At 47.3% G+C, this 27,014-nt stretch overlaps 1 protein-coding gene across 1 annotated transcript in view; it reads right to left on the reverse strand.

The window, feature by feature from the left end:
- LOC102445895 (excitatory amino acid transporter 5-like) overlaps positions 1–27,014 on the reverse strand; it is a 65,296-nt gene that overhangs the window by 20,821 nt on the left and 17,461 nt on the right. The window contains exons 3-8 of the mRNA XM_006122442.5: positions 22,171–22,383; positions 19,191–19,233; positions 14,669–14,891; positions 6,299–6,398; positions 3,642–3,875; positions 1,849–2,043 (exon numbers count right to left, since the gene is read on the reverse strand). Of these exons, the coding sequence (XP_006122504.3) occupies positions 1,849–2,043; positions 3,642–3,875; positions 6,299–6,398; positions 14,669–14,891; positions 19,191–19,233; positions 22,171–22,383 (1,008 nt within the window). The remainder of the gene's footprint in view (positions 1–1,848; positions 2,044–3,641; positions 3,876–6,298; positions 6,399–14,668; positions 14,892–19,190; positions 19,234–22,170; positions 22,384–27,014) is intronic.

The raw sequence follows: 27,014 nt of genomic DNA on the forward strand, positions 1-27,014 counted from the left end.
GGGGGCTGCGCAGTGCCCCTTAGAGCTGCCGTCAGGCGCCGTGTGCTCAGGGCCGGGGGCTGCGCAGTGCCCCTTAGAGCTGCCATCAGGCGCCGTGCGCTCAGGGCCGGGGGCTGCGCAGTGCCCCTTAGAGCTGCCATCAGGCGCCGTTCGCCCAGGGCCGGGGGCTGCGCAGTCCCCCCCATAATCCAGCCCTGTGTCCAACACAAAAGGTTTCAATGGTTTTTTTTATTTACGGCAGGAGTGGGGAAGCTTTTTTGGGTGGGGCGCCAGTGATGCACAGGAAAAATCAACTGGGGACCACACAAGTGAGAAGCAAACAAAACTCCTCCAAAATCCCCCAGCCCTCACTGATGTGGCCCCACCTGACACAGCTCACTCCTCTGGATGAGGGGAAGGGACAGGAAGGACCGAGGTTCAGGGCTTCCCACAGGCCAGATTTACTTTTCTGGGGCTCTGGAGTCAGTGGATTTTGTGGACCTCCTCAGGCTCTGGGGTGAGGACAAAACCAAAGGGCTCAGTGTGTGGGACAGGACTGCCAGCGAGTGGGATAGGGATGCAGGATCTGGGTGGAGGTGGGGGGCAGGATGGGGGGAGTAAGGCAGGGTCTGGAAGGGAGTTTGGCAGGAAGAAAGGGTGTGGCATGGAGGTGTGAAAGGGAGTTTGGGGGCGGCAGGGAGTTGGGGGGGGGGGTGACGCAGAAAAGGTGAGAGGGTGAGAATGCAGCCAAATAGCTAGCTGAGGAGGAAGGCAAAGAAGTGGGGAGTAGAGGAAAGTGGAGCTTCGGCAAAATAAAATTGTATCCCCCAAATATCTTCCTTCTGCTCCAGCCTTGCTCTCCCCTGCCCCATGATCTCTCCAGTCTGATTCCCTGCATCACCCCGTGCCCCTCAGTGCAACCCTTGCCCCCACATCCTCCTTCACCCCTCTCACCTCACATCTCTGGGCCCCCAGCATGCACACCAGGAGGGCAGCAGCACTGGGACTTGCAGCCCCCCCAGAAGGAGTGCTAGAGTGAGGAGGGACCAGGGGAGACAGAGTCACTTCCCTGCCCGGCCCAGCCCTTTGCTGGGGATCACCCCACACCTGCAGGCTCCTGCTTTGGGGCTGGGGTGGACAGAGCCCAGGGCTGCTCAGGGCTGGTTCAAGCCCAGACACACACAGTGGGGCACTGGGGAAGGGGCTCCCTGCCCCCTCACACACCCCATGGGGAGCAGCATGGTGCAGCCTAGGTCCCGGTGCCCCACAGAAGCAGCAGCAGATTGTGACCGACCGCCCAGCCCTGGAGCTGCAGAGCAGAGCTGGGAGCAGAGCCTATAGCAAGGGAGGGTGTTAACCCCTTAGCTCCTGGGAGCTGCATGTCCAGGCTGGGCAGGGGCAGTCCCAAGGATGCAGAGCCGAGTGCGGGGTCATGCTGTCCACTCCACTTGCCAGGCCACCCTGGCTTTTATGCGCCCATGGCTCTCACCCCTCCCCTGCTTGCCCTTTCAGCAGGAAGCCAGAGCTGGTTCTCCAGCCTTCAGCTGCACAGCTGCAAGGTTCCAGCCACTGCCAGGGGATTGGGGGGGCACTGAGCTCCCACCGCATATACCACTCAAAATCGGCTCATGTGCTGTAGGCTGCCAACCCCTGCTAGAGTCTACAGGGCATCAAAGACAGTGCAACGGGTAAGAAGTGGTCAGACACTTCTAGGCTTTCTCTGTGTCCAAAAACATGTTGCTTAAACATGTAATAAAATGACCAATGTTGAGTGGGACGTCTGGTAGATCTTGTGATAAGCTGTATGTAGATCTGGACAGGAAAGAAAGAGAACAGGCTTAGCATAAATAAAGGAAGAAATGTATTTACCTTATAGTTATAATTTGTCCCAAGTCCAAATCATACTCGTTGACCTGAGCAATAAAGATTGCAGCTACTGCCTCATACAGTGCAGTCCCATCCATGTTAATGGTTGCGCCAACAGGAAGGACAAATCGTGCCACTCGTCTGTCGATCCCATTGTTTTCCAGAAGACATTTCAGGGTGATGGGCAGGGTTGCTGAGCTGCATTGCAAAGAAATTGCAATTTCACCATTGCCACTGGCGTCACCATGGCAGCTGAAGGCTGCTGGAGGAGCAGGGTTCCCAGATCTTCTCATAAAGCTGAGTGAGCCCAACTGCCCCATCCATCCACACTCAGTCTGACTCAGATTAACCAGCACTCAGAGACCATAGCCCAAGGACCCACTGGGGTGGGTCAGAGCCAGAGTCCCCCTGTGACTCATGCACGTCTGTCATTCTGCAGTATCTGCAGCTTGAGCCACAGACTTGAATCAGAAGGCTTGTGCAGTGCAGCTCTGCTGTGATACCTGGGTCCAGCAATGGAAACCCGGGTTTATAATGCAGTGTGGATGCTCAAGCACAGGCTTGGCAATACCTAGTCCATAAGCATGGGTGCCACAGACCTGGTTTGCAATGTGTAGACATACCCTGATGTCCACGTTGGACACTGCAATCACAGAGGTGCTTTTGTATGTTTCACCTGTGGGCGTTTGTCAGTGCAGTGTCCTCAGCCTCAGACTCCCCATACAATGGATTTGTCCACACAGCAAACAAGCCCCATGGCAGCAGTGCAAATGTTCCTGCAAGGGGGCTGAAACCTGCCCCCCTTGCTAGGTTTCAGAACCTGGGTTCCAGCCACAGCCCAAACATCTACACTGCCATTTTCAACCCAGGAGCCCTAGGAGACGAAGTCAGTTGATCTGGACTCCGAGACTCACTTTTCCAGGTCTTTCTGCTGGTCTTCAGCCTAAAGTGCCTGAGAAAGGGATTGTCCGAAGCCAGCATGATGAATGGGAAGCTGTGAACCCCCTCCTGGTGCTGGACACCTAAACCACATCAGTCCTTTCTCTCCAAAGCAAGAGACAGATGCCCCCATCCCCATTATAGGCAATTTCCCAGTGGTTAGAGCACTCACCTGGGAGCCTCCCATGGCCCTAATTATTGGGTGTTCTCAAACGAACTCTCGCAGCCCAATGGCTCACCCCAACTATGTTTTGCACAGGTTAGTCATGCTCAGAGCACAACTACTGCATCGGGCCTCACTGGAGGGACACCTTGTCTGAGAATCCCAGTGGGGTTCAGGTGCAAGCAAGGGGTCCGAGAAGCTTGTTAGCTGTCAGTGGCGTCAGAGCTGAGGTTGCGGGCATGTGCAAAGCCAACTGAAACTAAGACGCCAGTAGGATTTGGTAAACAAGCTCAGTGAGGGTATGTCTAGACTGCATCACTATCTTGGGATACCAGAAGTATCCCAAAATTGCAATGCCACATCTTTAAAAGCGCCCGCTATTTCCCAAAATAGCAGGCATGCTATTCCACGAGGGTTAAGGATTTGTCGGAATAGTGCCTTATTTTGAAATTTAGCACTGTCTACATAGCGCCATATTTCAAAATAAGCTCTTTCGACCTAAACTCAGAATAAGATACACAATTTGCATAGTGGAAATTGCATAGCTTATTCCAACAGAGGGGTGCTGTATAATAAGCAGTATATAGGAAGAAAACATTTATATACAAGATAGACTTGAATAATGAAACCAGCTTCCCTCCAGCTGGAATAATGGACTATCTATGACAACAACCACCAGACCGTCTTGCCATACCTGGATGATGTTGCGAGAGCAATCAGTAGAGCTTGCAGTATTCCCTGTATGAAAGTAAAGGGGTTTTTCCTGGTAATGAGTATGAAAAGCAAAGGCAAGAGTATAAGTCCATGGATGACTAGCCCTGTCACCACTGTTATGGCATAGAGTCCCAATTTCTTTCCAATCATAGCCGGATCCTCCATCTCCAAAATCTTCCCAGCAATGAGAAACACAATACCAAATGGGAAGTACCTGTAATAAGAACAGTAAAAGTTCATCCATTTGGGATAGGCGCATAGCATATGTCATAACAGAGAAGACCATCTTGTCCCACAAGAGTGTCTCCAGATGAGGCCAAATGCTGTGTAAACAGAGAAAGGTATAAAATTCCACATTACTAATCCAACCAACTGCACAATGTTATGCCATGTGGTCAGACAGGAGACCAGATGAGGAGGCCTATAAGTCTACAGAGAATTCTTTCCCAGGTGTTTGCCTAGTGGGTCTTGTTTACTTGCTCAGAGTCTAACTGATCACCATAGTTTTTCACCTACCTCTGCAGCATAGGAATATGGGTCACTTGCAGGTTAAAAGTAGTGTAAAACGGATTTCCTGTCATTTGAAATCTTTAAATCATTATTTCAGAACTTCAGTAACTTAACCAGAGGCCTATGGCAGGAGTGGGCATGTCAGGTTCTGTGGTCTGCAAGCTGCAGCAGGTCAGCTTAAGTGATCATGATGGTCCCTTCTGAACTTAAAATCTATGAGAGATTCTCTTGAGACAAACTCACTTTCCTTTTATATTCTGAGGTATGAGAATTAATCTTTTTTTTTCTAGTTAATGTTTTTCGTATTAGGGAGAACCAGTAGCTTCAACTCTTTAGTAGAGCTTGAAGCAACATTTCTATTGTTGGAAGCTAGATTTCAATTCACACTTGGGAGCTGTGGGTTTAAAATATGATATGCCGAAGAGTCAGGACAACAGTCAAAAATGACAATGAATGAACGGCAAATGCTGCAACTTGTGCAGGCTACTTTGGAGGGTTGGAACAGTTTTGTGAGTGCTAAAAGGGGTGTTAATTAGTGGTTCAATGGCCTGGGGCATTTTTGTAAAGTTTCATAGCATTTTAAACACTACATGTCAGCAACTGCATGCTTTAGAAAGCATACATCTGCCCAATTCAATTATTTAAAACAAGTGCCGGTGCACAAGAGTCTACAAAGTTATACATATCTAAAAAACATAAAGACACAAACTCCTATATTAAAAGACCATTAAGAATACTAAGTCAAGCACTCAAAAGTTAGGGTGAGGTAATAGCAGGTAACAGGTAATACCAGAATTAAGGCTGCCCATGCAACTTCAATTGGGCCCCTTATGAACCACTCTTTGATTTAATGACTGCATACTGGTCCTCCCCGGCCCACAGAGTCTGGTTTTCTGAATTCTAGTGCAAGGGGCCAAATCAAGGTTTCATCTCAGTTTTCTAACTACAGTTAATGTGAACCAATAACATAGACCATGTCTACACTCTCATCACAGGATGTGATTGCTTTAATCTAGCTAGGTCACCAGTAGTAGGGAAGATATGGCAGCAGGTGGACTAGCTCCTTGAGTACTTGCCCAGGATTCTGAGTGGCTTTTACCACTTGCTGCAGCTCTGCTGTGACCAGCACCTAAGGATATGTCTACACTACAGAGAAGATTGAAGCTGCCACTGTCGATCTGCCAGGGTTCAAATTAGCAGGTGTAATTAAGACAGCTAATTCGAACTGAGAGGGGCGCTTTGGTAGATGAGGATAGTTCTGCTACCACAAGGAGTAAGGGAAGTTGAAGGGAGAGTGTTCTCCCTTTGACTTCCTGAAATGTGGACAGAGTCAAAAATCGAGTTAAGGTACTTTGACTTCAGCTCTGCAATTAACGCAGCTGAAGCTGCATATTTATTCAACCTTGTCCTGTAGTGTAGACATACCCTAACGGTATGTCTACACTACCCCGCTAGTTCGAACTAGCGGGGTAATGTAGGCATACCGCAATTGCAAATGAAGCCCGGGATTTGAATTTCCCGGGCTTCATTTGCATAAGCGGGGCGTCGCCATTTTTAAATCCCCGCTGGTTTGAACCCCGTGCCGCGTGGAATGAGGAAGCCTAGTTCGAACTACCTAGTTCGTGCCGCGTGTAGCCACGTGGCACGGGGTTCGAACCAGCGGGAATTTTAAAATGGCGGCTCCCCGCTTATGCAAATGAAGCCCGGGAAATTCAAATCCCGGGCTTATGCAAATGAAGCCCGGGAAATTCAAATCCCGGGCTTCATTTGCAATTGCGGTATGCCTACATTACCCCGCTATTTCGAAATAGGAGGGTAGTGTAGACATACCCTAAGTGAGTTAGATAAACACTAGCTCTGACATGTCTACATGAACTGCCATCACAGCCCTGACTGGAATCAGAATGATTCGAAATAAGAATGATTAACTCTTGGATGTAAGAGGGGGAATAGGCACCTTTCCTGAGAAGTTTCAGATGTTTTGTTTTTATGTTGACTACAGAATAGTTTAACATCCTGAATTTAAAGTTCCTGAACTTTTCTTTTTTGTAGCAATGTAACTGAAACTGAGCTTAACTGTCAGGTACAAAAACATCCAAATCAAGCCAATCGGAATTATTTACTCACCAAACTGCAATGGAGACAATTTTCATAACAGCCTCATTCAGACACTGGCACACGTTAACTAACGGAGTTCCACGCTCACCCATCTTCCCTAGAAGGAGACCTGCAACCAGACACAGTAACTCCCATTATTAAACATGAAAAGGACCCTCAGTCACCGATCGTCACAACATAGGAGCAAACTTCTGGTTGAGATAAACAACCATGCCCTTTCTATTATTATTATTCATAATTATTACAACAGGGCCTAGGGACCAATCAAGAACAGGGCCCCAGTGTACTAAGTGCTACACAAACACAAGGTGGAACTGATAATCCCAGGTTTGTCTTTACTGTGCAGTTAGCTGGAGCTATCTTCTCAAGTCATCTCCTCTCTAGTTAACCTTGCTCAAGAGAGAGCAGCCACATGGTAAAATACCACTCATGTTGCAGGGATCAATTGGGTCAGCAGCAGAGTGGCTGCATCTCCACTGCATTATTTGCTCTAGCATCAGAAGCTCTCAAGTGTCATTCCCCCACCACTTCTTCTGAGAACAGACTTCTGGGAGTCAGTTTAGGAGCAACACTTGAGTTACACCTTGAGCTACTGCTGCAGTGAAGACAACCCAAAGTAAACAAGTCAGACACTAGGCAGGGGGAGAAAGATACAACAAGCTATAGACACTTGTGAAATGTATTTGAACTTATTCCCCCCCCCCCTCCGGTCAACTCCCCACCTTCCCTAAATTCATGTAATCCTTCCCCAATAAATCAGGCATATGAAAGACTCACATGCTGTAAGGTCAGAAGGGACCATCAGGATCATCTAGTTTAATCTCATGCACAGCACAGGCTACAGAACCTCCCCGACCCACTCCTGAGGGGGACCCCCCAATCTATGACTGAGTGACAAGTCAAAGCATGGTTTAAAGACTTCAAATTACAGAGAAGTCTATGATCTGGCCCCTTCTTTTGGACAGGGAACTGGTAGGCCTGCTTCACCACCAACAGGCAGTGACTTCTAGGGGCCAGTCGACTACCGTTCCTGCTCCTATTTGGTAATAACAAAATGACCAATTTCCTGGGGCACTGACCCACCAAAGGTCATTAATACTGCCCCCAATGCAACAGGCTAAGCTGTTCCTGTTCTTAATTGAAATGGACTACACTGCATTTTTATTATAGTACGTATAGTAGAAAGAGGGCCTGATGCAAGGCCAGAGGCCTGAATCAACATGAGCAAAAGTTATGCTGCAAGCAACAGTCAGGCCCTGTTGAAAGCAGATGCTTGCTTGCAAGCCACTGTCTGGTTCATGAACTCGGCACCAGTACTGCCAGCATTGCTAAAACACATGGAACACGTAACCATGTTCCGGTAGGCCAGTACAAGAACACCCCAATCTAACACATGATAAAGTGGTTTGACAAAAGTGATGAATAAGTGGCATTTTGTCTGAAATATCAGGAGGGAAAGCACAAAGGCAGACAGTGAATAGGAATGTTATATCTGACACGTCAGGAGGAAAGTACAAGGGGAGGTAACAGACATGTCATGAAATGCACAAAGTGATACGTAAATTGTTTATCCCAGATTGTTTGTCTCAGGCTATAAATGGTGGCATATCTCGCCTTAACCTTTCAGCCAGCCCAGGGGGAACTGAGCTGCATCCATTATCAAGGGCATATATGTCTTAGTATCCATGTAGAAAAATGCAGGACAATGTAGCACTTTAAAGACTAACAAGATGGTTTATTAGTTATTAATAAACCATCTTGTTAGTCTTTAAAGTGCTACATTGTCCTGTATTTTGCTTCAGCTACCCCAGACTAACATGGCTACATTTCTATCACTATCCATGTAGAGTCTGCCAGGTGCTGTTCCTGTGCTTTGTCGACAATATACCTGGCCTGGTGCCTTCACACCTTAATGAATCTTGTGGTCATTTGGCTGTACGATTGGATCCTGTTGTATAGGCTACCTGGCCAGAACCAGTGCAGCACACAGAGAGAACACATGCATGCAGTCAAACATCTGACACAGTACTGTATTTGCCTAAGAGCATGTGACAATGCCTAGTCTGATTATCTGATTATCTTTACTCTCAGTTTGAATAAAGACGCTAATTATCTTACCCATTACAAAGATAGCTCCCCAATTATCACCTCTAATATCATTAGTTCACAGACATTTACCTCCCCGCCCCCATCCCCCTTCTGTTCTGAAATTTGATTTGTCCTTTTCATATGTGTTCATTTTTTTGTTTAATTGTATCCTTTGGTATATATGGTTGTGACTATTTTCTTCCACTATTTGATCTGAGGAAGTGGGTCTGGCCCACGAAAGCTCATCACCTATTAAACCACCTTGTTAGTCTTTAAAGTGCTACACAGTCCTGTATTTTGTTTAGTCTGATTATGTAATGACAAACCCTACTGCAGAGTTTCTCAAGTGGACAAACAGTGTTCCATAAGCTCCATTCAGGTGGTCTGTGGATAATTCTGTCTAAAGTGCACACCTGGGCAGTCACACGTGGGAAAATGAATGGCTGTCCAGTGGTGCAGAGGCCTGGCTTTGCTAATTAGGTGGGTAGACCCCAGACCCTCCCATGCAAAGCATCTATAGGTGGTAAGAAGAAACTGAAAGTCTAATGGTCCTGCTCTGTATGGAGATGGAGGGGCATAAGGACATTTATCCCTGGTCTACACTAGGGAATTATTTTGAAATAACCCCCCTCATTTCAAAATAAGTGGAGCATCCGTACTACCAAGCCTATTATTTTGAAATAACGGGATGGTCATTTCGAAATCTGTACTCCTGCTTTCCTCGGGAAATAACACGTATTTTGAAATAGCGGTAGTGCGGGATGCTCTGCTGCTGCTACTTCCCAGAGTCATTCGAAGTAATTACTGCCCAGTGCTTCCTGAGGCTCTAGTCGAGGTGGCACATCCACAATAATGGAGCCTGCCTCAGACTAATTTCAAGGCTCCCCGTAGTGGGGACATGCTACTTCAATTTTGTTATTTCAGGAGTTGTGGCTTGGAGAGGGCAGGAAAGTTAGTTATTTCCCTTTCTCCCTTTTCCCATGAACCCAGCCAGCTGCTCTAGCATGGGGGAGGGGGCACACTGGGCTTAATTAGCTTGTGTACCAGTTAGGTTCTTTTGTACTTGAAGAATCAAAGAAAGCAACTACTCAACTACGCCCCAATTCCAATGCATGTTCAGATCGCATGGCCAGCCCCGCTTGGTTGCAGAAGGCATCGCTCAATATCTGAAGACAAGAGAAACACATAGTGAGCAAAAGCGACAAGGAGTCCTGTGGCACCTTACAGACTAACAGATGTATTGGAGCAGAAGCTTTCGTGGGCAAAGACCCACTTCGTCAGATGCATCTGTTAGTCTATAAGGTGCCACGGGATTCCTTGTCTGCAGATCCAGACTAACACGGCTGCCCCTCTGATACTTGACATAGTGAGCAAATGCTGCTGGTCATGAGGCCAATAGAGTCCAAGGTGGATGTCTGCTTGAATTTTGAAGGTATGACTGTATGGAGGGCCTACCTCTGTGTCCAGTCTGCCATCTCCTTCCAGAGGTCCAGTCACCATATGACAGTCATTCCAACACTGAACAGACCTTTCCTCCTGCCGGTCCCTCTCTGCTACCTCCCTTCTCTACCCCTCGTGACAATTCCACCCTCCTTCCCCTCACCCAGCTTCACAGCTTTGTCTACTTCTCCTTCCTTCATCCCATTTGCAGTCCCTAGGCCACATCCTGTCAGTTATTCCCCTTTATTATAAGCAAATATACCATTTCCTCTATCTTCCCTGGTCCATGAGCTCACCTAGATCAGAGAATCATAAGGTTGGAAGAGAGCTGAGGAGGCCATCAAGTCCAACCCCTTGCCCAAAGCAGGGCCAATCCCAACTAAATCATCCCAGCCAGGATTTTGTCAAGCAGGGACTTAAAAACTCTAGGGATGGAGATTCCACCACCACCCCAGGAAACCCTTCCAAGTGCTTCCCCACCCTCCCAATAAAATAATTTTTCCTAATCCAGTCTAGACCTCCCCCCACAGCAACTTGAGACCATTGTGTCTTGTTCTGTCATCTGTTACTACTGAAATCAGCTTTTCTCCATCCTCTTTGGAACTCTCTTTTAGGTAGTTAAAGGCTGCTAACAGATCCCCCCTCGCTCTTTTCTTCTGTATGCTAAATAAGCCCAAATCCCTCAGCCTCTCCTCGTAAGTCATGTGCTCCAGACCGCTAATCATTTTTGTTACTCTTTGCTGGACTCCAGTGAATCCACATACTTCCTGTAATGTGTGTTTGTGTCTAGAACTGGACACAATACTCCAGATGTGGCCTCACCCAGTGCTGAATAAAGGGGAATAATCACTTCCCTAGATCTGCTGGCAGTGCTCCTACTAATGCACCCCAATATGCTGTTTGTTCTTGGCTACAAGGGCGCACTGTTGACTCATATCCAGCTTCTCATCCACGGTAATCCCCAGGCCCTTTTCTGCAGAACTGCTACTTAGCCAGTCGGTCCCCAGCCTGTCACAGTATTTAGGATTCTTCCGTTCCTCATGTAGGACTCTGAACTTGTCTTTGTTGAATCTCATCAGATTTCTTTTGGCCCAATCCTCCAATTTGTTTAGGTCACTCTGGACTCTATCCCTAATCTCCAGCATATCTACCTCTCCCCCTAGTTTAGTGTCATCCGCGAACATGCTGATGGTGCAATCCATCCCCTCAGCCAGTTCATCAATAAAAACGTTGAACAAAACCGGCCCCAGAACCAACCCTTGGGGCACTCCGCTTGATACCAACCACCAGTCAGACACTGAGCCTGACGATCTAGCCAGCTTTCTCTCCACCTTACAGCCTATTTATCCAATCCATACTTCCTTAACTTGCTGGCAAGAATACTGTGGGAAACCATTTCAAAAGCTTCACTAAAGTCAAAGTATATCACATCCACCACCTTCCTCATATTCACAGAGCCAGCTACCTTGTCATAGAAGGCAATCAGGTTGGTCAGGCATGAATTTGCCTTTGGTGAATCCATGTTGACTATTCCTGATCTCTTTCCTCTCTTCCAAGTGCTTCAGAATGGATTTCTTGAGGATCCCTTCTATGATTTTTCTGGGGACGGAGGTGAGGCTGACTGGTCTGTAGTTTCCCAGATTTTACCTCTTCCTTTTTTAAAAAGGCACTACATTTGCCTTTTTCCAATCATCTGGGAGCTCCTCTGATAGCCACGAGTTTTAAAAGATAATGGCTCTACAATCACATCAGCCTACTCCCTCAGCACACTTGGATGCATTAGATCTGGCCCCATGGATTCGTGTATGTCCAGCTTTTCTAAATAGTTCTTGATCTGTTCTTTGCCCACTGAGGACTGCCCACCTCCTCCCGATACTGTGCTACCCAGTGCAGTAGTCTGGGAACTGAGCTTGTCTGTGAAAACAGAAGCAAAAAAAGCATGGAGTACTTCAGCTTTTCTCACATCATCTGTCACTAGGTTACCTCCCTCATCCAGTAAGGGTCCCACATCTTCCCTGATCACCCTCTTATTGCTAACATGCCTGTAGAAACCTTTATGGTTATTTTCACATCCCTTGTTAGCTGCAATTCCATGGCGTTCCTGATTACATCCCTGAATGCTTGAGCAACATGGCTACTCCCCCGCTTCATTAGCATAAAAATGGCTGCCACTTTTTTCGGCACGCAGCTTTGCCGGAAAAAAGCGCCTGTCTAGACGCTGATCTTGCAGAAAATAAAGCCTTTTCCGAAAGATCCCTTATCCCTTATTTCATAGAGGGATAAGGGATCTTTCGGAAAAGGCTTTATTTTCCGCAAGATCAGCGTCTAGACTGGTGCTTTTTTCCGACAAAGCTCTGTGCCGAAAAAAGTGGCAGCCATTTTTATGCTAATGAAGCGGGGGAGATTTAAATCCCCGCTTCATTAGCAATTGCGATACGTCTAATTTACATCCCTTTTACGAAAAAGGGATGTAGTCTAGACGAAGCCCATATGTACACTCTTCCCTAGTCATCTGTCCAAGTTTCTTGTGAGCTTCCTTTTTGTGTTTAAGCTCACCAAGGATTTCACTGTTAAGTCAAACTGGTCGCCTACCATATTTGCTTTTCTTACGCACATTGGGAGGGTGTGTTCTTGCACTTTCAATAAGGCTTCTTTAAAATACTGCCAGCTCTCCTGGACTTCTTTCCCCCTCATGTTAGCATCCCAGGGGATCCTGCCCAGCAGTTCTCTGAGGCAGTCTGAAGTCCAGGGTCTGTTGTCTTATCTTTCTTTTCTGCTGTCCTTTCTTTCTTTGGTCAGGATCCTGAACTCAACTATCTCATGCTCACTGCTTCCCAGGTTGCCTCCCACATCAACGTCCCCTACCAATTCTTCCATGTTTGTGAGAGCAGGTCAAGCAATGCACGGCCCCTGACTGGTTCTTTCAGCACCTGTACCAGGAATTTGTCCTCAACATTCTCCAAATCTTCCTGGATTGTCTGTGCACTGCTGTACTGGTCTCCCAACAGATGTCACCATGAGGTCTTGGGTGGCTATTAGGAAAAACTAGCAGGGTGGTGAAACACTGGAATGGGTGACTTAGGGAGGTGGTGGAATCTCCATTCATAGAGGTTTTTAAGTCCCAGCTTGACAAACCTGGGACGATTTAGTTGGGATTGGTCCTGCTTTGGGCAGGGGGCTGGACTTAATGACCTCCTGAGGTTTCTTCCAACCCTAGGGCTATGTCTACACTCGCGACTTCTTGCGCGAGTAATATGCAAATGAGGCTAAGCGTGGAATATCGCTGAGTCTCATTTGCATACCTAATGAGCCACCATTTTTTTCAGAAGAGGCTCTTGCACAAGAAGGAGCGTCTACACTGCCCCTTCTTGCGCAAGAAAAACCCTCTTGCGCAATGCTGTTCTTCCTGTCAAGAAATAGGTGTAACGGCATTGAGCAAGAGGGTTTTTCTTGCGCAAGAAGGGGCAGTGTAGACGCTCCTTCTTGCGCAAGAGCCTCTTCTGAAAAAAATGGTGGCTCATTAGGTATGCAAATGAGGCTCAGCAATATTCCACGCTTAGCCTCATTTGCATATTACTCGCGCAAGAAGCCACGAGTGTAGACATAGCCTAGGATTCTATGACTCAAGTCTCCTATAAGAACCAGGGCCAATAATATATGGAGATATATCTAATCTCATAGAGCTGGAAGAGACCTTGAAAGGTCAGGTCAAGTCCAGTCCCCTGTCTTCAGAGCAGGACCAAGTACCATCCTTGACAGATTTGCCCCAGATCCATAAATGGCCCCTTTAAGGATTGAACTCACAAGCCTGAGTTTAGCAGGCCAATGCACAAACCACTGAGCTCTCCCTCCCCCACTGAGCTGGAAGCTTCTGTTAGTTATCTCAAGAAAGCCTCATCTACCTCATCCACACCCACCATAATATCACCCTTGTTGCTCCCACCTCTAAACATAACCCACAGACTCTCAACAGGATTTTCTACTGGTCACTGCCACCTTCTCTTCTCCTGTCTTCCCCTTCAGTCTCTTTGAAACACCACAGGTCTTCAGTCAACTTCCTCTCTGATCACATCACTTCTGTCTCTTTAAATCTCTGAACTGGACTTCTGTCCCTTGCTACATCTTTGTGCTCCACTTACATCTCGGATCTCAGGTCCTCCTAGTCTGTCCTCTCTGTACTGCTCCACTGATCTGCTTTTCACCTGCAGCTTCATCTTCGACCACAGTGCGTGCAACAACATCCAATGTCCTGCTATCATTAACCCATCTTACCTTCTTCACCTCTCGCACTTAAAATCCAGAATCTTTTCTTCCTTGTTCATTTATAATATAAACCACAATCTGCCTTCCAGCATTTGCTGTCATGTGATGGCCTAGCTCTGTTAAGTTACAAACACAGAATAAAATCACTTCCTGCGCTGAAAAGTTTACAAAGGCCTGTGAGAATTCCCAGAATTCCCATTAGTAGTCTGTAATGATTTTTGATAACTTTGTTTACTCATGATGAATAGTTTCCAAATGTAGCCTGTTCACCCTTTTTTAATGAGTTTTCATCAAATGAAAAGTTTGGCTGGTTTTTTGGAGTCCCAAAAATATTACAAAATTATTTTTAAAACTCAATAAAGAGCCTGTTATAAATCATTATCACCCATATGAATAGATTTGCTTGTAAATTCTCACACAATGCATATTGCACCAGGAATACATGGACAGGAAACACTTCCTTGTTAAGTATAAATAAAGTATGAATCAATGCACCCTTGATTATGGAGCTGCCAGGACGCCTCCATAATTAAATACCTCCCATGGTCAGAATGCATCATGAAATCTGACTCTGTATTTGGCAATTACCTATTGTAGCAGAGAAGATAACAATCCCCAAGACATTCATTTCATTGCTGGTTCCTGGCAGGGTCCGGTAGGTCATTTGAGGAGACGGGGTAATCTCAAGTAGTACAGCCCTTTGAATTTCAGGATTCTCATCGTCAGGTACAAAGTAAATGAAGCTGAGAGAATTCCCTGGCGTCTTCGGAAAGCCTGAAGATTTTACCACTGGGACGAGAACTGTTCGATACTGCAACAAAAATAAAAGAAGCTAATGGATAATAGCCTACTAGCATTAGACTTGCTCATGCTTGTGAAGGAGGGGGGCTATCCCTCCTCCTCCTCCTCTCTGTCTGGACGGCTGTGTCTGCCTATTTGCCGTTCGCTGGTACACGGTCTCAACAGCTTCCACCACTAATCTGGCGACCCTATTCCGCCACCGCAACGCACGGTTTACGTGGTCCACCCTCGCTCGGGGCTGTCCACAAAATAAACAGTTGGGTGGTAGGGGGGGCCCGAACCCACCCTCTCTCACAGGCCCCAGCCCAGGTCACAGAGCCGGCCTAAGGTATGGGCCAACTGGGCTACTGCCTGGGGCTCCCCATTGTAGGGGGCGCCACACGGGGCTGCCGAGCCGGGCAGGGACGGCATCACACATGCTCCGTGCTCCCGGGGTGGTGCCACACATGCGCCAGGCACCCGGGGGCGGGGCCATGCATATGCTGCAGGCCTGGGGGCGGAGCCGCACATGCGTCACACTCGTGGGGGCGGTGCCGTGCTCCCGGGGCTCAGGGCACATGAATGGCTCGGGCCGGCCCTGCCAGGTTCTGCTACGGTCCTGTCCGATTGATGGGGCTTCCAGCCGTAACTCGCCAGCCCGCAGGCCACCTTCAGGGAAGCCCCATCCTGGGCTACTTCCTACCCCCGCTGCCTTTAGTTCGGGACAGGAGTCTCCTTCTCTCCCCTCCGTGGTCCCTTTGAATATGGCGCCCGCCCACACTGACGCCCCACTGCTCGACATCCGTGACGCATGCTCCCTGGGGCTCCATCCCCCTGCCCCGTGCATCATGCCCCAAACGTCTTCCCTGCTGTGGTGCTCGTTGCCGTTCAGCTGAGCAGGTGGCTCAAATGGCCATTTCACTTCCGCGCTCCCCGAGCAGCACGGGGACTGGTGCAGTTCTAGTGCGGGGCATGTCGGCACCGCCACCGCAGTGCGACTCCACCCCGTCACAACGCTCCACTACCATTGATTGAATGGTGCCAGTTCAAGCCCAGAGCCTGCAAGGGGGAAGCTTGAGAAGTTCTGTTTTGCATGAAGGAGGATGATACAGATTAGTTGAACTACCACAGAAAATAAAAGAGATTAGCTGTGACCTAAGCAAAAAACCAAATGGAGGAAGCATTTTTGTTCCCTTCAGATCATAGCCCCAGCACCCATGTGTTGTGTATAGGATGCTCTCAAAGGTACATGCATGAAAGGCAGGAAGACCATGTGTCCCATTTTGGCCAGGAAATTCCCTGTTTTAAGCCCTGTCTTGGGTGTCCCAAAGTTTCTTGCAGAACTGGGAATTTGCTCATTCCAACTGATCATCAGTCCACAAAAGTGTATCCACTGTTGCGCTGAAAAAAAAAAGAAGTAGGTAGGGTGTGCCCCATAGTGGAGCATGGAGGAATGTTCTGCGGGGGGGGGGGGGTAAGTAGCAATGCCAGCCTCACCCAGGGGGGCTCTGACAAGCAGTGACACCAGGTAGCAGGGTTGGCAGGGCCCTAAAGCCAGCTCCATGGAGGGGAGGTTGGAAGAGCTTGGACCAGCTCTGTGAGGGGGTGGGTGGAAGCTTAGAGGAGTGATTCGGGCTGTGTCGACACTTCTCCTGAGCTAGGAGAGTTGGCCTTGCTTTCCAGTCACCAGTTTTGCATTTCCTGTGTTTCCCAGTATTTCTCTGCCTCTTGCATTTCAGTCTCGTTTCCTTTCCTCGGTCAGTGCCCGTATGATCTTTTCCTCTGACTTTGTCAGACTATTTTTTGCTCTATTCCACTCTGCGAGAGAGATGGGCTATTTTCCCTCTTGCTTCCTCTTTAGGTCTCAAGTTCCATGTTCCAATCACACTGGGCTCTCCCCACCTTCACCCTCTCTTTTACCTCATCCCTGCAGAATCCCACTCTCCCCTCCCCACTTTCTGCCTCCCTAGGAAAATCCTGTATATACAAACCACAGATGCACAGATGCAGGGGGGTTCCTTTCTCTGTTGGCTCTTATTGGCCCCTGTGGCTGGCAGCCAGCAGAGTGGGTGGCTGCTGCTTGGGTCTGGTTGGATTTGCTGCGGGCTTCCAGGCATCAGTGTTGGGGAGCATGCCGGGGGCTAAGGATGGAAACTGTGGAAGAAGACGAGGGGTGCACAGGGCTCCTGAGAGAGGGGGAATCAGCCCCAGCCTTCCCCAGTCCAGCCAGAATTGGCCCCATGGGGGGACTATGAGAGACCGGGGGGGGGTGCATTCATACCCTTCTCACCCTCCCAACCCCCACTCCCTGCGTATGGGCCTGGAATTGGCTAGTGAATATGAATATGCATAACTCAAAGATGTTTTAGACAAAATACCTCATGGAACCTAATCATTTCAATGATACAATCTGCTGAATGTGTATAACCCAATTTGTGTGTGTATCATTCTTGTATGTGAAGTTAGAAATATGAAGTGTGGATCTGTTTATAACTCTAAGGGTGTGTCTAGACTACATGCCTCTGTCATCAGAGGCATGTAGATTAGACACATAGGCAAAGGCAAATGAAGCCGCGATTTAAATGATCGCGGCTTCATTTACATTTACATGGCTGCCGCGCTGAGCCGACAAACAGCTGTTTGTCGGCTCAGCGCACTAGTCTGGACGCTCCCCTGCCGACATCAAAGCCCTTTGTCGGCAGCCCCGTTATTCCTCGTGGGATGAGGTTTACTGGGGCTGCCGACAGAGGGCTTTGATGTCGGCAGGGGAGCGTCCAGACTAGCACACTGAGCAGACAAACAGCTGATCAGCTGTTTGTCAGCTCAGCGCGGCAGCCATGTAAATTTAAATGAAGCCGCGATCATTTAAATCGCGGCTTCATTTGCCTTTGCCTATGTGTCTAATCTACATGCCTCTGACGACAGAGGCATGTAGTCTAGACACACCCTAAATGTGCTAATGAGGGCCATCACTGATGCCCCAGAAACCTAATGGGTCACTGATCAACTCAACAACCAGTAAATGGACTTCTTTGTCCTATGAGCTCAGGCTGTGGTTGGTCCCAGAAAGACATGTGTCCATGCCACCTGGGGCTGGAATCCATCTTGGACCTCGTATTTTCCATGGGGATGGGAGATGCAAAACTAAGGATTCCCATCCTGTGGGAAAGTCTATTTAAGCAATGGGAAGCAATTAGCCCTTTGTCTTCAGCCGGCCTTTGAAACTGCCTGGCCGTCCCTAAGAGGATACAAAAGAACTTTGAGGAAGCTGTAGACCCAAGTCAGAGTAAAAGAGCAACTCTGATTTGAAACTTTACCTGAAATAAGAAAAGCTGTTTAGGATACCAATTTGCATGCAACATGCTTCTTAGTGGATTAAAACTAGCTAAGCATATTTTTATTCATTTTAATTTAGTAACTTACTTTGATCTGTTTTCACTTGCAACTGCTTAAATCCTCCTTTTGTACTTAATAAAACACTTGTTTATTATCAGGCCAAGTGTAAATAATTGTTACCGGAGGGGCAGGGGGGAGAAAGCAACTGTGCATATCTCTCTTTCATTGTTAGAGCTAACATTATGCGCTTTCTCTGTGTATAACTTTACAAAAAGGTAAGTGATTTATTTGGAGGTTTGGGTCCCATTTGATGGTCGGTTTCCTGGGTGCTGAGCCCTTAAAGCTTGGACTCTATTGGAGATGGACGGTTCAATGTCTGTTTCTCTGTAGGGGGGTGGTTACTCTAAATCGGAGTCTTGTCTGGGGGAAACCAGAGGTTCTGGCACAGTGGGAAAGAATGGTGGGGAGCCCCAGAGAACAGAAAAGTGGGTATCAGTTGCATGATCAGGACACCAGGGAAAATCCTATGGGGCTTCTGTGATCACACCCCATCACAAGTAGAGGAGCCTTTTTATTTTTAACTCCACAGGAGTATGGGGAGTTAAAAATGAAAAAGCTGAGTCTGGGGAGGACGAGACATCACCAGTGAGGAAACCCCCACTTGCCAACTGTGCAGCCTCCCGGCCAGGAGGGCTCTGAATATGGCCAGGGCATCTGTGTTGCCCCAGCAGACAGCCACTTTGAAGTTTTCAAACCTGCATGCCCCACAAGCCTGAATCCACCCCTGTGAAGAGGCCAGATACTGAGTGTGAGTAAGGAAATGGGAAGGCTTCTTCCTGGTCAGGTTCCTGCAGTGAAAGGTGCTAATCACTGATATTGAGAAAGCCACCAAGCCCCCTGGGCTGCCCATGTGACACTCCCTGCTCTCTGAGGCTGGTTCTTTGCTCTCAGGAGCCTAGAGGTGATGGAGGAAGTCAGGGTCAAGAAAACTCACCTGCTGGAATGAAGCCTCAATCAGGTTAGAAGGAAACATATTTCTGCAAGAGATGAATGAGATGGGAATGAAACAGCCACATGAGCTTGAAATTATAGATAATTGTAGAAACACGGAGTTAGAAAGGACTGCAAGAGCCATTGAGTCTAACCCCCTGCAACTGTAGAGCTTCTTCTCAGGATTAACAGTCACCACATTAAGACAAGTAAAGTACATTATGGCTCATGTCGTTTAGTTCTATTGATTCTACTGCCCTCCTTCGAAGGTTCTATCAGAAACAGAAACAAGATTGAAAAATCAAGTGACAACACAGCTACTCAGCCCAAATGCAAAAGCGAACCCCAAGATGCAAAAACAAAGTTCCTACAGCTATTATATTTCTGAGAATCCATTTGTCACAGAATTTACCAGGTGTCTTACCTGGCTATTGAGCCTAATCCTGCCGTCTTTACTTAGGGAAAACTCCAGGTAACATGGATGGGAGATTTACGGGGTAAGGGTGGCAGAATTTGGCCCACAGATGTGCTCAACAATGCAAATTCAGCAGGGAGAAGGCAGCAGTGATATGAGGTAAATGAAACATCTCAAAAAATTGTCTGACTACAACATCCGTATCATCACATCCACCTTCATCTCTCTACAACGAAGAGGACAGCCATTAGGCTGTGTCTAGACTACATGCCTCTGTCGGCAGAGACCTCCGTCGGGGGAGGAGCTCCTGCTGGAGCATGGGAGCAGCCGCTCTTGCTGCCAGAGCTCCAGCCACCGCACCAGCCGGAATGACAGCTGCAACCCCTGTGCTGACAGTAGCCGCCATGCCAACTACGGCCCGCCACCGCACTAGACCCTACGCTGTACACCGTAGCAGTATTCGTCCACACAGGTGGGGACTACGCCAGCCAGGAGAGTGGGGCAGGAAGCAGCCCTGGCAGACTCGGCGTGTTTTGGGGGGAACTCCCCACCGAGCCAGTGGTGGGAACCGCCAACCACTGATAGGGCCTGAGCTGGGGCCCAGTGGAGAGGGAGGGTCCTGGCCTCCCTACCCCACCACACCCTTACGCCCCTCAACAAGGGGCATTAGAGACTCAGCTGCTGGACCAGACTGACCCCCAGACTGGGGGGGAACTAGAGAGACACGGCTATGGGGCCTGCAACCCCGTGACCGCCATATTGACACACACCCCCCAGAGGGCGCAGGGCGGGCGACCCCGTGACAGGCCGATATCCCATTCTTGTTCCTGCCTGACCCCTTCCTCATGCTAGGACCTTAACTCGCAGTCTCCTCGCTGCTACTCCCACAGCTGCAGGAGTTGTGTTCCTCAAAACCTTGCGTTCATCAAATCCTTTCGCTCCCTTGGCAGAGGGGACCACTTCCGCCTCCTTCTCCAGCCAGATTTGCATGAGGCCTGATCTGGTAGGGATGTTCAGACTCCATGCAGATCAGGCTCTGTACTTGACTTGCAAGGCTAAACACCATTCTCTCCCCAGTTCATGGCTTTTTCTGGGGCTTGGGCAGAAGACAGGCATCCAGATGCCTAGAGAGAGGAAGCAGCATGTACACCTCAGAGTCTAAAATGTAGGTATTGAGGAAACTTTGACAGCAGAAAGTTAGGTGCATTTAGGTAACTACAGGGTTAGGCAATGCCAGGGAGGAAGTTCCATGGACCTCCATAGTTTAGATGCTTAACTCTGGGATTGGCTTCTTGCCAATTTAGACACAGCCAAAGTGTGTCAGAGATACCACTTTTTCTTTGTGTTTTAATCTACTCTTCTCAGTTGCTCTGTAACATCTAGCAACTAAGTATGCTTTATCAAATATATCTTTTTGTTTTGTTAATAAAATCACTCCTTTTAAGGTGATGATTTAATTCTTGTGTCCTGAAAAGTAACTGGAAGTCTGTGTGTGTACCTGCCTAGACTGAAGGGTCAGTTATTAGGTTACGTCTACATAGCAACATTATTTCGAAATAACTTAGTCTGCATCTACACAGCAAGCAGTTATTTCGAAATAATGTTGAAATACTGTCAAGCTGGAGGACTTCTTCCTCTGACTTTCCTTACTCCGAAAATAATGAAGCTACGTCTAGACTGGCAGGATTTTGCGCAAATACTTTTAACGGAAAAGTTTTTCCGTTAAAAGTATTTGCTCAAGAGAGCGTCTATACTGGCATGTGCCTTTGCGCAAAAGCATCCATGCTAGTGTAGACGCTCTCTTGTGCAAGAAAGCTCAGATGGCCATTTTAGCCATTTGGCTTTCTTGCGCGAGAAATTAACTTGGCTGTCTACACTGGCTCTCTTGCGCAAGAATACTTGCGCAAGAGGGCTTATCCCTGAGCGGGAGCATTGGAATATTTGCGCAAGAACCACTGATTTTATACAGTACAAAATCAGTGTTCTTGCGCAAATACTCGTGGCCAGTGTAGACAGGCGGCAAGATTTTGCGCAAAAGTGACCGCTTTTGCGCAAAATCTTGGCAGTCTAGATGCACCCTGAGGGTCACCAAAGTCAGAGGAAGAGTGCTTTGTTTCAAAATAAGTGCTGTGTAGAGGCTCCCAATTTCAAAATAAGCTATTTTGAAAGAAGCTAAGCAAGTGATGTAACTCAATTTGCATAGCTTATTTCAAGTTAAGTCCTGCTGTATAGACGCACCTTTAGAGACTGTGTCTCCTGTGAATTCTTTTTCTTTTTTTTCCCCAGACCTCTTGTAATAAAAGAGCTTGGGATACCCCTTGGGAAGAAGTTCAAGTGTTTCTTCCTGGTTTTCAGGGTTTTAACCCTTGATGGTGGCAACCTGTCTCCCCGGCCCAAGGAATCTGTGACCTTCGGGAGTCTCTGTAAGCAGAAGCCGATAGAGGCAAGGTATTTTTAAGGTCTTTGGCACTCAGAGTGCTAGAGTGAGGAGCAGCCCTGACAGCTGTGAAGAATAAAACAGGGCCCGTATTTATAAAATAGAATTACTCTTGAAGCTGCTACAAAGTACCTGATTAAATCCAGTAAGGCATCTGCAGAACTTAACACCACTTTGTTCACAGTATATTCCTCCTTTTGGGCAGCAGCACCTGGGTGAATGCTGATTACAAGCACAATCCCAACAGTCACAGCCATGAATGTCGTCCAAAGGTAATACGTGATTGTGATCAACCCCATTTTCCCACAAGCCTTGGAGTCCATGGTGGCCAAGCCAGACATCAGGCTGAAAGAAAAGAGAAAACACTCAGCAAACTCTCCCTGAACCGCACAAGACACATCTCTGGCAGACCCACCCCATCACCAGCTCCACACAGAAGAGCCCATGCTAGCCCGGAGATCGGCAAGGTACTTGCCACCCACCAAACTCCTGAGTTCCAATACATTTAGGCTCATTGAGCACAGCCATCCGCTCAGTGCTCAGGGCTGGACATGGAATAAACAAAGTGTCAGCTTCCACTATGACAGCAATGGAGAACAATCCTGAAAGTAGCATTTTGCCAGCCCATCACATCAATCACTGAGTCTCCCACCTGGAATTCCATGTCCAGCTCTGGTCATGGCATTAGAAATGGGCAACAAAAATGGCTAGAGGAGAGGGCCTCAGATGAGAGCAATAAGCAGTGACATGACCGCAGATTAGATACAGTAACCCAGGAGTTCCTGGTTACCCTTTCAGATTTTCTAGCCTGTATTATGCAGGAGGTCAGACTATTTGATCATAATAGTCTGTTACTCATAAATGAGTCAGTTAGTGAAATTAAAAGGCAACACATTTTAAATGGATTTTTAAAATCCTATAGAACTAATTGGCACGAGATATCACTGATGCCTACAATTCAGTAGGATTAAAAATGGGATTTGACATTTAATGAATTATAGTGATGACTTTGTGGGAACTTGGGGACTAGAGCACCCACAGAAAAAAGAGTGGGTGCTCAGCACCTCCTGGCAGCCCCCCAAACAGCTCCACAGGAAGCAACAGCCTGGACCACACCACTTCCCATAATTCCCCTTGGCTGAAAATGGCAAACTGTATCCAATGGGAGCCATGAGGCTCCATGGTTGCGGAGCCGGTAAGTAAACAAACTGGAGTAGCCCGGTAGCAGCTCTCTCAGAGTGGGTCCGTGGACCACTGTGAGAAACACTGATCTAGGAGACTGCCAGACTCTTTCCTTCTAAAATCTCTTGACATCCAAAGGGAAAGGGATGTTGTTGTTCAAAGCCTTACTTTATACTTTATTTCAAAGGCTTTAGCTGCTCTCTCTTTCTCAATCTTTAATAAAAGGCTATAGAGATTTCTAGTGTTTGTGTCAGGGTACCAGGCCACTACTCAGAACCTCACTCTTTGTTTAAAATTTATTGTTGCACAGTGACAGGGTAAATTGAGCATCTTGGATTGTCTGGGTTCATTTATTCCACCAAAAGAAGCACAAAAGTTTCTTTCACCTTCTTCTGAGGCAGCTTATGCTTCTGGACAGGCTATCTGGAATGTCTATGTTACCTAGCTCTTCCTGGGTTACAGAAAAACGTAACTTTTCTGAATTCTGCACAAGCCTTTCTTGAGCTCTTCCAGTGGGCTTATTTTCACATGTCCAAGTTCCTTGTACACTTAAGGCTGGTCTACACTGAAAAACTACATCTTCATAGTGACGTTTCTCTGGGGGTGTTTAAAATCCACACCCCTGAAAGACACTTAAATCAACAATCCTCCAGGGCAGGCAGTTATAGGTTGACAGAAAGATTCTTCCATCGCCCTAGCTGCTCTCTCTCAGGGAGGTGGATTACCTACAATGATAGGAGAACCTCTTTCAACACTGTGGCTACATTAAGGCCAAATCTACAGTGGCAGAGAAAATTGGTGCATGATATACAATTGTGTTTCTGGAGCTGATGTTTCTTGCACCGATTTTCTGGGGCAGCTTCACAGCGATGGAAGAAACGCTCAATGGAAGAAACGCTCCTGTCACCTTCCCTTACTCCTCACTATTGCAAGGAGTACCAGCAACCAATGGGGGCGCCCTCAGCATTCAGTTTAGCCTTACTGAAGCACTACAGTGGTGCAGACATGGCCTCCTGAGGTCTACACTATCACTTATATTGCTCAGGGCTATGAAAAAACACCAAGGAACATAAGTTTCACTGGCTGTAACCGTACCCTCATGGGTATTAACTGAGAACACCAAATTCAGGTCACACTGTTGAGAAATGGGGCAGACACACCCCAAAGCTGGAGGTTATACTCCCAAAAGATATATCAAACTAGCTACATAGGTATCATCTATCTCACCACATTGGCTAACAAGAACTCATAGAAGCAATTTCCTGAAGCATTTCAGCCTTTGGCTTCATCTACACTACAACAGAAAGTCTACTTAAGCTATGCAACTCCAGCTACATGAATAACACAGCTGGAGTCAATGTACCTTAAACTGAGTTAGTGTGGGCTCTCGACTTGAAAGGGTCGATGGAGAGAAACTCTCCTGTCGACTTCCCTTACTCTACCCTGAGCAAGAAGAGTAACAAGGTCAACATATACATGAGAGATACAGCCAGGTTAACTAGAGATATAAATAGCAGAGAGAAAAATGGGAAATTGTTTTTTATTAGCCAAATTTATGAAGCTACTCACTCATCTTGATGACATTGATGACACAATTTAAATACCAAAAGGCTTAATATGAGTATTTCAAGTGGTAACAAAAGTAGGTAGCCACTTTAATATACATTAATATTTTGCATAGGCTTTGCAATGAGTTTGATTAAGGTTTAACAAGGTTAAGCAACGAGAGTTAGCAAGAGCTTAACTGTATTTTTGTTGGAAATGTATTGACACAAATAGTTTGGGGCAATGTTTGGAATCTCATTTATGTTTTGACAGACAGCCTAGGTGGACAAGGGGCTAAAAACAAAGTTAAATATGGTCCTCCCGAGGTCTCTTCCAACCATATGATTCTATGGTTCCAGACATTCGGGTGTACAAAAAAAAAGGGGGGGGGGATAAAATAACATGCCCACCTTGTAGTTGGGCTCATTATCATAATAAGCAAGTTGAAGCTCAAAGATCATTTCCATTTGTGAAGATCTCCACTTTTTCTTCTGCCTTCCCACTATGAGGTTGCCAGACACTATGAGGTTGTAAGCATGTCACCACTGAGAATTGTTCAAATTAGAATCATAGAACTGGAAGAGACCTCAGAAAGTCATCAAGTCCAGCCCCCTGCTCTAGGCAGGACCAATTCCAACTAAATCAATCCAGCCAGGGCTTTGTCAAGCCGAGACTTAAACACCTCTAGGGATGGAGACTCCATTACTTCCCCAGATTACCCATTCCAGTGCTTCACCACCCTCCTAGTGAAATAGTTTTTCCTAATATCCAACCTGGACCTCTCCCACCACAACTTGAGACCGTTGTTCCTTGTTCTACCATCTGTCACTACTGAGAACAGCCTCTCTCCATCCTCTTTGGAAGCTCCCCTCAGAAAGTTGAAGGCTGCTATCAAATCCCCCCTCATTCTTCGCTTCTGCAGACTATACAGACCCAAGTCCCTCAGCCTCTCCTCATAAGTCATATGCTCCAGCCCCCCTAATCATTCTGGTTGCCCTCCGCTGGACCCTCTCCAATGCGTCCACATCCTTTTTGTAATGGGGGGGGTGGCCAGAACTGGACACAATACTCCAGATGCGGCCTCACCAAAGCCGAATAAAGGGGAATGATGACATCTCTGGATCTGCTGGCAATACTCCTCTTAATGCAACCTAATATGCCATTAGCCTTCTTGGCTACAAGGGCACACTGTTGACTCATATCCAGCTTCTCATGCACTGTAACCCCCAGGTCCTTTTCTGCAGAACTACTTCATAACCGGTTGGTCCCCAGCCTGTAACAATGCTTGGGATTCTTCTGTCCCAAGTGCAGGACTCTACACTTGTCCTTGTTAAACCTCATCAGATTTCTTGTGGCCCAATCCTCCAATTTGTCTAAGTCATTCTGTACCCTACCTCTCCCCCCAGCTTAGTGTCATCCGCAAACTTGCTAAGGGTGCAATCCATCCCCTCATCCAGATCATTAATAAAGATATTGAACAAAACCGGTCCTAGAACCGAACCTTGGGGCACTCTGCTAGAAACCGACCGCCATCCTGACATCGAGCCATTGATCACTACCCGCTGGGCCCGGCCTTCTAGCCATCTTTCTATCCATCTTACCGTCCATTTATCCAATCCACAGTCCCTTAACTTGCTGGCAAGAATATTGTGGGAGAACGTATCAAAAGCCTTGCTAAAGTCAAGGTATATAACATCCACTGACTTCCCCATGTCCACCGAGCCAGTTACCTCATCATAGAAGCTAATCAGATTGGTCAGGCACGACTTGCCCTTTGTGAATCCATGCTGACTATTCCTAATCTCTTTCCTCTCATCCAAGTGCCTCAATATGGATTCCTTAAGGATCCCTTCCGTGATTTTTCCAGGAACCGAGGTAAGACTGACCGGCCTATAGTTCCCTGGATCATCCTTCTTCCCTTTTTTGAAGATGGGCACTACATTCGCCTTTTTCCAGTCATCCGGGATTTCTCCCGATCTCCACGACTTTTCAAAGATAATAGCCAAAGGCTCCACAATGACATTTGCCAACTCCCTCAGTACCCTTGGATGCACTAAGTCTGGACCCATGGATTTATGTACATTTAGCTTTTCTAAATAGTTCCTAACCTGTTCTTTACCCACCACGGGCTGTCCATCTTCATCCCATCTTGCATCACTTGGCGCAGAAGTCCAGGAGCCGACCTTGTCCGTGAATACAGAGGCAAAGAAAGCATTGAGTACTTCAGCTTTCCCCACATCATCTGTCAC

Source organism: Pelodiscus sinensis, chromosome 32 (genome assembly GCF_052426305.1).
Source record: "Pelodiscus sinensis isolate ZL-2025 chromosome 32, ASM5242630v1, whole genome shotgun sequence".
NCBI lineage: Eukaryota > Metazoa > Chordata > Testudines > Trionychidae > Pelodiscus > Pelodiscus sinensis.